Below are 10,016 nucleotides of genomic sequence, written 5' to 3'. Positions count from 1 at the left end.
CCCGGGGCTGCGGCGCCTTTATTGCAGGGAAAGGGGGGTGGGGGGACCCCGAACTGGGGGGGGGGACCCCGAACTTGGGGGACCCAGGGGGTTTTGGGGGGACCCCGAACTTTGGGATTTGGGGGGACCCTAAGTTTGGGGCTCTCGGGGGGTTTGGGGGTACCCCAAACTTGGGGGTCGGGGGGGTTTGTGGCGACCTCGAGCTTGGGGGGGACCCCAAACTTGGGAGTCCGGGGGGGTTTGGGGGGACCCTGAACTTTGGGATTTGGGGGGACCCTAAGTTTGGGGCTCCGGGGGGGTTTGGGGGGACCCCAAACTTGGGGGTCAAGGGGAGTTTGTGGGGACCTTGGGTTTGGGGGGATTTGGGGGGACCCCGGGTTTTGGGGTGGTTTGGAGTGGGATTTTGGGGGATCCCCCCGGGTTTTGGGGGTCCTGGGGGTTTTGGGGTTTCCGGCTTTGCGGTTGCCAGATTTGGGGTTGCTGGTTTTGGGGTTCCCTGTTTTGGGGTTCCCAGTTTTTTGCTTCACGGGTTTTGGGGTTTCCAGTTTGGTGGTTCTCAGTTTGGGGTTCCCAGGTTTTGAGGTTGTTGGTTTTAGGGTTCCCTGGTTTTAGGGTTCCCAAGTTTTGGGGTTTACATTTTTGGGGATCCAGGTTTTAGGGTTCCTGGATTTTGGGGTTGCAAGGTTTTGGGGTTCCCGGATTTTGGAGTTTCTGCTTTTGGCTTTCCCAGTTTTAGGGTTCCCGGGTTTTGGGCTTGCAGATTTTGAGGTTCCCCCTTTTGAGGTTCCATTTTTGGGGTCCTGTTTTGGGATTCCCCATTTTTAGGGTCCTCTTTTGGGTCGTATTTTTGAGATTCCCCATTTCGGGTTCCCCATTTTTGATATTCTCCATTTTGGGGTCCCGCTTTGAGTCGTGTTTTTGATGCTCCCCATTTTTGGGTTCCCATTTTTGAGTTCCCATTTTTGGGGTTCCCCATTTTGGGGCTCCCCATTTTCGGGGTGCCGGCTGTGGCTCAGTCCTTGCCGCGCGAGGCCTCGGCGTTGGCGCGCAGCACGGCGCCGGGGCTGGGGTACGGCCGCTGCTGGAACAGGGGCCCGGCCGCCGTCGTGTCCGCGCCCGTCTTGGCCTCGTTGCGCTTGGGCAGCCCCGTGGACCACGTGCCCCTGCCAGGGCGCCGTGCTGGGGTCACCCCAAAATCCGGGGGTACCCCCCCAAACCCCAAAAATCCCGGTGTACCCCAAAACCCGTCCTCGTTCCCCCCTCCCGTACCGGGGCGTGTCCGAGTAGGCGCTGGGGTCCATCGGGTCCCCAAAATCCCGGGGTACCCCCCCAAACCCCCCCCAAATCCCGGGGTACCCACCCAAACACCCCAAATCCTGGGGTACCCCCCCCAAAATCCCGGGGTACCCCCCAAACCCCCCAAAAATCCCAGGGTATCCCCCAAACCCCCCATAGTCCCAGAAGACCCCCCCCGAAATGCTCAGAACCCCCCAAAATCCCAGGGACCCCCCTAAAATCCCACCTACAACACCCCAAAATCTCGGGGTAGCCCCCCCCAAATCTCAAGTATCCGCCCTGAAACACCCCAAAATCCCGGGGTTTCCCCAAAATCCTGGAGTACCCCCCCAGAATCCTGGGGTATCTCTTCTAAAACACCCAAAATCCTGGGATACCCCCCCAAAAACACCCCAAAATCCCAGGGTACACCCCAAGAAACCCCAGGAAATCCTCCCCAAACCCACCAAAATCCCAGGGTATCCCCCCTAAAACCCCCCAAAATCCAGGGGTACCCCCCCAAAATCCTGCAGTACCTCACAAAATGCCCCAAAATCCCGTGGTACCCCCCTAGAGCACCCCAAAATCCAGGGTCCCTCCCTAAAACACCCCAAAACCCCGGGGTACCCACCTAAAACACCCCAAAATCCCGCGGTACCCCCCCAAAACCCCAAGAAACCCCCTAAAACACCCCAAAATCTTGGGGTACCCCACCTAAAACCCGCCAAAATCGCGGGGTACCCCACCTAAAACACCCCAAAATCCCAAATACCTCCCCTAAAACACCCCAAAATCCAGCGGTACCCCCCGCAAACCTCCTAAAACCCCAGGAAATCCCCCGCAAACACCCCAAAATCCTGGGGTACCCCCCCAGAATCTCGGGGTACCCCCTAAAACCCCCCCAAAATCCCGTACCGGGGCGCGTCCGAGTAGGCGCTGGGGTCCATCGGGTCCAGCTCCTCGTCCTTGCGCCCGCCTGGGGGGCACGGGGGGGTCAGCGCTGCACCCCGAAATCCTGGGGAGCCCCCTGGAGCACCCCGAAATCCTGGGGAGCCCCCCTAGAACCCCCAAAATTCCGGGGGAAACCCACAAACCCCCAAAATCCCAGGAAATCCCCCTAGAACCTCCCAAAATCCCGGAGTTCCCCCCAACCCCCCTCAAAATCCCAGGAAATCCCCCCCTAGACCCCCCCAAAATTCCGGGGCGCCCCCCAAAATCCCGGGGTGCCCCCCCTAGGACTCCCAAAATCCCATTAAATACCCTTGGAACCCCCCAAAATCCTGGGGTACCCCACCAAAATCCCAGGAAATACCTCCTATAACCCCCAAAATCACGGGGTACCCCCCGAAATCCCAGGGTACCCCCCTAAGACCCCCCAAAACCCATTAAATCCCCCTAGAACCCCCCAAAATCCCGGGGTACCCCCCTAGGACCCAAAAAAATGCCATTAACTCCCCCTAGAACTCCCCAAAGTTCCGGGGTTCCCCCCAAACCCCCCAAAATCCCAGGAAATCCTCCCTAGCCCCCCCCAAAATCCCGGGGTTCCCCCCCTAGGACCCTCAAAATCCCATTAAATCGCCCTAGAACCCCCCAAAATTCCGGGGTACCCCCCCAAAATCCCAGGAAATCCCCCCTAGAACACCCAAAATCCTGGGGTACCCCCACAAAATCCCAGGAAATCATCTAGACCCCCCAAAATCCCGGGGTACACCCCCAGAATCCCAGGAAATCCCCCTAGAAGCCCCCAAAATCCTGGGAAATCCCCCTAGAACCTCCCAAAATCCCGGGGTTCCCCCCAAACCCCCTCAAAATCCCAGGAAATCCCCCCTAGACTCCCCCAAAATTCCGGGGTGCCCCCCAAAATCCCGGAGTACCCCCCAGAATCCCAGGAAATCCCCCCTAGAACCCCCAAAATCCCAGGGTACCCCCCTAAAATCACAGGAAATCTCCCTAGAACCCCCCAAAATCCTGGGAAATCCCCCCAGCACCCCAAAATCCTGGGGTACCCCCCCCAGAATCCCAGGAAATCCCCCCTAGAACCCCCAAAATCCCAGGGTACCCCCCTAAAATCACAGGAAATCCCCCTAGAACCTCCCAAAATCCTGGGAAATCCCCCCAGCACCCCAAAATCCTGGGGTACCCCCCCCAGCATCCCAGGAAATTCCTCCTAGACCCCCCCAAAATCCCGGAGCGCCCCCCAAAATTCTGGGGTACACCCCCTAGGACCCCCAAAATCCCATTAATTCTCTCCTAAAACCCCCAAAATCCCGGGCTACCCCCCCTAGAGCCCCCCAAAATTGCGGGGTAACCCCCCAAAATCCCAGGAAATTCCTCCTAGAACTCCCCAAAATCCTGGGAAATCCCCCCAACACCCCAAAATCCCGGGGTACCCCCCAAAAATCCCAGGAAATCCCCCCTAGAACCTCCCAAAATGCCAGGAGAAACGCACAAACCCCCCAAAATCCCGGGGTACCCCCCCCCAAAATCCCAGGAAATCCCCTTAGAACCCTCAAAATCCCAGTAAATCCCTCCCAGAACCCCTCAAAATTCCGGAGTAACCCCCCAAAATCCCAGGAAATTCCTCCTAGAACTCCCCAAAATCCTGGGAAATCCCCCCAACACCCCAAAATCCCGGGGTACCCCCCAAAAATCCCAGGAAATTCCTCTTAGAACCCCCAAAATCCCAGCGGAAACGCACAAACCCCCCATAATCCAGGGGTACCCCCCCCCAAATCCCAGGAAATCCCCCTAGAACCCCCCAAATTCCCAGGGTACGCCCCCAAAATCCCAGGAAATCCCCCCTAGAGCCCCCCAAAATCCCGGGGTGCCCCCAGCACCTCTCTTGCTCTTGGGGTACGGTGCCAGCTCCTCGCGCCGGTGCCCGCGGCGCTCCCGCGGCGCCTCCTCCTTCTCGGGGGGCTCCTCGGCCTCTGCGGGGCGGCTCAGGGGTTTGGGGGGGCTCGGGGGGACCCCGAAATCCCCCAGGGCTTGGGGCGGCTCAGGGGTTTGGGGGGGCTCGGGGGGACCCCGAAATCCCCCAGGACTTGGGGGGCACCAGGGGGACCCCGAAATCCCCACGGGTTTGGGGGGGCTCAAGGGTTTGGGGGGGTTTCAGGGGGCTCAGGGGTTTGGGGGGGCTCGGGGGGACCCCGAAATCCCCCAGGGCTTGGGGGGGCTCAGGGGTTTGGGGGGCTCAAGGGTTCAGGGGGCTTAGGGGGGTCAGGGGTTGGGGGGTTTGGGGGTTCAGCGGTTTGGGAGCATTTGGGGGTTTGGGGGGGCTCAGGGGTTTGGGGATTCAGGTTTTGGGGGCTCATGGTTTTGGGGTGCTCAGATTTTGGGGGTTTTGGGTGTTCAGGGTTGGGGGAGCTCATGGTTTTGGGGTGCTCAGGTTTTAGGGGTTTTGGGGGCTCAGGGTTTTGGGGTGCTCAGGATTTGGGTGCTCAGCTTTTGGGGGCTCAGGTTTTGGGGGGTCAGGGTTTGGGGTGCTCAGGGTTTGGGGATTTTGGGGGCTCAGGGTTTGGGGGCTCAGGATTTGGGGGCTCAGATTTTTGGAGGCTCAAGTTTTAGGGGCTCAGAGTTTTGGGGCTTAGGTTTTGGGGACTCAGAGTTTTTGAGGCTCAGGTTTTGGGTGCTCAGGGTTTTCGGGGCTCAGGGTTTGGGGGTTTTTGGGTGCTCAGGTTTTGGGGTGCCCAGGGTTTGGGGTCTCAGGGTTTGAGGCTCGGGTTTTGGGGTGCTCAGGTTTTGGGGGTTTTTGGGGCTCAGGGTTTTGGAGGCTCAGGGTTTGGGGGTTCAGGTTTTTGGGGTTTTGGGGGACTCAGGGTTTGGGGGCTCAGAGTTTGTGGGCTCAGAATTTGGGGGTTCAGGTTTTGGGGGTTTTGGGGTGCTCAGGTTTTGGAGGTTTTGGGGTCTCAGGGTTTTGAGGTGCTCAGGTTTTGGGGGCTCAGGGTTTGGTGGCTCAGGGTTTGGGGGGTTCAGGGTTTGGGGGTGCAGGTTTTGGGGCTCAGGGTTTGAGGCTCAGGTTTTGGGGTGCTCAGGGTTTCAGGGTTTGGGGTCTCAGGGTTTGGGGTCTCAGGTTTTTGGGGTTCAGGTTTTGGGGCTCAGGTTTTGGGGGTTTTGGGGTCTCAGGGTTTGGGGTCTCAGGTTTTTGGGGCTCAGGTTTTGGGGGTTTTGGGGTCTCAGGGTTTGGGGTCTCAGGTTCTTGGGGTTCAGGTTTTGGGGGTTTTGGGGTCTCAGGGTTTGGGGTCTCAGGTTTTTGGGGTTCAGGTTTTGGGGTCTCAGGGTTTGGGGGTTTTGGGGGCTCAGGGTTTGAGGTTCAGGTTTTGGGGAGCTCAGGGTTTGGTGGCTCAGGTTTTGGGGGTTTTGGGGTCTCAGGGTTTGGGGTTCAGGTTTTTGGGGTTCAGGTTTTGGGGTCCGTGACTCACCTGCGCTGCCCTTGTTCCTCCTGGCGGCGCGGGCGGGGGCGGCGCCGGGGTCGCCAGGGGGCAGCCACGACACCAGGTCGGTGTCCACGTTCCAGTAGTAGGGCAGCCCACTGGGGGGATGCACCCTATAGCGACCCTATAGGGCCTGGGGGGCCCTGCAGAGCCCGGGGGGGCCCTATAGGGCCTGGGGGGGGGCCTGCAGAGCCCAGGGGGGCCCTATGGACCCTATAGATCCTGGGGGGCCCTGCAGAGCCCAGGGGGGGCCTATAGGGCCTGGGGGGGCCTTACAGAGCCTGGGGGGCCCAGGGACCCCATAGAATCCAGAGAGAGCCCTACAGAGCCCAGGGGGGCCCTATGGACTCTATAGGGTCTGGGGGGGCCCTGCAGAGCTCAGGGTAGCCCTATAGACTCTATAGGGACTGGGGGGCCCTACAGAGCCTGGGGGGGCCCAGGGACCCTATAGAGCCCTGAGGGGCCCTACAAAGCCTGGGGGAGCCCTATAGAACCTATAGGGCCTGGGGGGGGCCCTAAAGAGCCATGGGGGCCCTACAGAGATATGTGGGGGTCCTACACGGCGTGGGGGGCCTACGGACCCTATAGGACTCAGGTCCCAGAGGTGGGGGAGGGGCTCACGGTGGGGGAGGGGTCTCAGAGGAGGGGGAGGGGCTCACGGTGGGGGAGGGGTCTTAGAGGAGGGGGAGGGGCTCACCAGGTGGGGTCGATGACCTTGTACCAGGGGGGCACCAGCCCCTCGAGCCGCGAGGCCTCGTAATCCACGTGGGCGTCGTCGTAATCCTCGGCGATGATCTCCTCCTCGGGCTCTGGGCGGGGCCGTCAGCCTGGCCACGCCCACCGCCACACCCACCATCCCTGCCACACCCCAGTGCCACACCCACTGCCCCAATCCCACCCCCAATCCTCGGCAATGATCTCCTGCTCGGGCTCTGGGCGGGGCCGTCAGTCTGGCCACGCCCACCACCCCTGCCACACCCACTGCCCCACCCACTGCCCCTCAATCCTGCCCCCAATCCTTGGTGATGATTGCAGGCTCTGGGTGGGGTCACCAGTCCGGCCACGCCCACTGCCACACCCACAGCCCGCCCACTGCCACTAACCCCGCCCATTCCTCCTGAACCACACCCACTGCCCTAACCCCGCCCATTTCTCCCTAACCCCGCCCATTTCTCCCTAACCCCGCCCCCACCCTGCCCCCATGAACACCCAGGCCACACCCCCAGCCCCACCCACGCAAGCCCCGCCCCCAGCCCCGCCCCCCGCTCACCGGGCTCCACGTGCTTGAGCAGCCCCCGCTTGGCCAGGCGGGACTGCAGCGCCACCGGCAGCGGCATGGCCGGGCGGCTACCGGCAACCAACCGGGGCAACCGGGGCACAAACCGGGGCACCACCGGGACAGCAACCACCGGGACAACTGGGACAGAAACCGGGATGGCAACCGGGACACTGAGATGGCAACCGGGACTCCGGGACAGCAACCGGGGCAACCGCGGACAGCTCCGGGATCCTGGCTGGGGGCATCGACAGGAAAGGGCTCAGCACCGGGAACCACCGGGAATCACCGGGACAGCTCTGGGAACCACCGGGAACCACGGGGGATAGACCGGGGATAGAGCGGGGATAGACCGGGGACAGACCGGGGATAGACCGGGGATACACCGGGGATACACCGGGGATACACCGGGGATACACCGGGGATAGACCGGGGATAGACCGGGGATACACCGGGGACAGACCGGGGATAGACCGGGGATACACCGGGGATACACCAGGGATACACCGGGGATACACCGGGGATAGACCGGGGATAGACCGGGGACAGACCGGGGATAGACCGGGGATAGACCGGGGATACACCGGGGATACACCGGGGACAGACCGGGGATAGACCGGGGATACACCGGGGATAGACCGGGGATACACCGGGGATACACCGGGGATAGACCGGGGATAGACCGGGGATACACCGGGGATACACCGGGGATACACCGGGGATAGACCGGGGATAGACCGGGGATACACCGGGGATACACCGGGGATACACCGGGGATACACGGGGGATAGACCGGGGATAGACCGGGGATAGACCGGGGATAAACCGGGGATACACGGGGGATAGACCGGGGATAGACCGGGGATAGACCGGGGATAGACCGGGGATAGACCGGAGATACACCGGGGATAGACCGGGGATACACCGGGGATAGACCGGGGATAGACCGGGGATAGACCGGGGATAGACCGGGGATACACCGGGGATAGACCGGGGATACACTGGGGATAGACCGGGGATAGACCGGGGATAAACCGGGGATAGACCGGGGATAGACCGGGGATACACGGGGGATACACCAGGGATACACCGGGGATACACGGGGGATACACGGGGGATAGACCGGGGATAAACCGGGGATAGACCGGGGATAGACCGGGGATACACGGGGGATACACCGGGGATACACCGGGGATACAGCGGGGGATAGACCGGGGATAGACCGGGGATAGACCGGGGACACACCGAGGATACACCGGGGATACACCGGGGATAGACCGGGGATAGACCGGGGATAGACCGGGGATAGACCGGGGATACACCGGGGATAGACCGGGGATAGACCGGGGATACACCGGGGACAGACCGGGGATAGACCGGGGATAGACCGGGGATAGACCGGGGATAGACCGGGGATAGACTGGGGATACACCGGGGATAGACCGGGGATAGACCGGGGACAGACCGGGGATACACCGGGGATACACCGGGGATACACCGGGGATACACCGGGGATAGACCGGGGATAGACCGGGGACAGACCGGGGATAGACCGGGGATAGACCGGGGATAGACCGGGGATACAGCGGGGATAGACCGGGGATAGACTGGGGATACACCGGGGATAGACCGGGGATACACCGGGGATACACCGGGGATACACCGGGGATACACCGGGGATACACCGGGGATACACCGGGGACAGACCGGGGATAGACCGGGGATACACCGGGGATAGACCGGGGATACACCGGGGATACACCGGGGATAGACCGGGGATAGACCGGGGATAGACCGGGGACAGACCGGGGATACACCGGGGATACACCGGGGATAGACCGGGGACAGACCGGGGATACACCGGGGATAGACCGGGGATAGACCGGGGATAGACCGGGGATAGACCAGGGATACACCGGGGACAGACCAGGGATAGACCGGGGATAGACCGGGGATAGACCGGGGACAGACCGGGGATACACCGGGGATACACCGGGGATAGACCGGGGATACACCGGGGATAGACCGGGGATACACCGGGGATAGACCGGGGATAGACCGGGGATACACCGGGGATAGACCGGGGATAGACCGGGGATACACCGGGGATAGACCGGGGATACACCGGGGATAGACCGGGGATAGACCGGGGACAGACCGGGGATAGACCGGGGACACCAAACAGAGACCACCGAGAACCCCCCGGGACCCCAGAGCGGAACCAGTAACACCAGTTCAATCCCAGTAACACCAGTACAGCCCCAGTTCAGCCCCAGTTCAGTCCCAGTTCACTCCCAGTTCTCTCCCAGTTACCCCAGTTCAGTCCCAGTTCAGTCCCAGTTACCCCAGTTCTCTCCCAGTTCACTCCCAGTTACCCCAGTTCAGTCCCAGTTCAGTCCCAGTTACCCCAGTTCAGTCCCAGTTCTCTCCCAGTTCTCTCCCAGTTCTCTCCCGGTTCCCGCCGGAAGTCGCCGCCGGCCTCGCGCCGCTCACGTGACCGCACCGCCCCTTTGGCCCCGCCCCCGTTTCCGCGGCAACCGCCCCGGTCTTCCGGCCGACCTCGTGACCGCGGCCCGACCAATCGGCGGCCGGCGCGGTGCGGGCGCTCAACCAATCAGCGCGCGGGAAGGCGGCGCGCGCGGCGGCGGACCCGTCTGGGCGCCGCCATGTTGGGGGGGGCGGCGGCCCCGCCGCGGTTTTTGGGGGGGTCCCGGTTCAAAATGGCGGCCCCGGGGGCCGGAACGGGCTCAGGGCCCATCCCGCTGCTCCCGCCCCGCGCCCCCCACCCGCCACCGTAGCGCCAACGACACCGGGGCCCGAACGGGGGCTGCAGGCCTTTATTAAAAGGTCAAAGGTCAGCGGGCACAGCACGGGGGGAGTCCCTGAGGCGGCCGCGGGGTCACAGTGCAAAGGTCACGGCCGGGAGGGAGGGCAGAGGTCAAAGGTCAGCACCGAAATCCCCACAGGAGAGCAGAGGTCAAAGGTCAGCACCGAAATCCCCACGGCACAGCAGAGGTCAAAGGTCACCAGGA

At 62.3% G+C, this 10,016-nt stretch overlaps 1 protein-coding gene across 1 annotated transcript; it reads right to left on the bottom strand.

Moving 5' to 3' along the window:
• Position 1: 1 nt before the first annotated feature.
• PQBP1 (polyglutamine binding protein 1) lies at positions 2 to 9,499 on the bottom strand. Its single transcript, XM_053968230.1, has 7 exons — positions 9,391 to 9,499; positions 6,979 to 7,222; positions 6,406 to 6,517; positions 5,697 to 5,806; positions 4,113 to 4,205; positions 2,191 to 2,251; positions 2 to 1,163 (listed from the first exon to the last, which is right to left on the bottom strand). The coding sequence occupies exons 2-7, from the start codon at positions 7,043 to 7,045 to the stop codon at positions 1,013 to 1,015; spliced, it is 594 nt and encodes a 197-aa protein (XP_053824205.1). The 5' UTR covers positions 7,046 to 7,222; positions 9,391 to 9,499; the 3' UTR covers positions 2 to 1,012.
• Positions 9,500 to 10,016: the final 517 nt, after the last annotated feature.

This window comes from Vidua chalybeata, chromosome 32, assembly GCF_026979565.1.
Source record: "Vidua chalybeata isolate OUT-0048 chromosome 32, bVidCha1 merged haplotype, whole genome shotgun sequence".
In the NCBI taxonomy this organism is placed as follows: domain Eukaryota; kingdom Metazoa; phylum Chordata; class Aves; order Passeriformes; family Viduidae; genus Vidua; species Vidua chalybeata.
This window is presented reverse-complemented; position numbering and strand designations above follow the sequence as displayed.

Excerpts from the sequence above, each read along its gene's own strand:
- PQBP1 (XM_053968230.1), bottom strand. The coding sequence starts at position 7,045 with ATGCCGCTGCCGGTGGCGCTGCAGTCCCGCCTGGCCAAGCGGGGGCTG. Across the intron at positions 4,206-5,696 it reads GAGGAACAAGGGCAGCGCAG|AGGCCGAGGAGCCCCCCGAG; the intron begins GTGAGTCACGGA and ends GCCGCCCCGCAG. Across the intron at positions 2,252-4,112 it reads GTACCCCAAGAGCAAGAGAG|GCGGGCGCAAGGACGAGGAG; the intron begins GTGCTGGGGGCA and ends CGTGCCCCCCAG.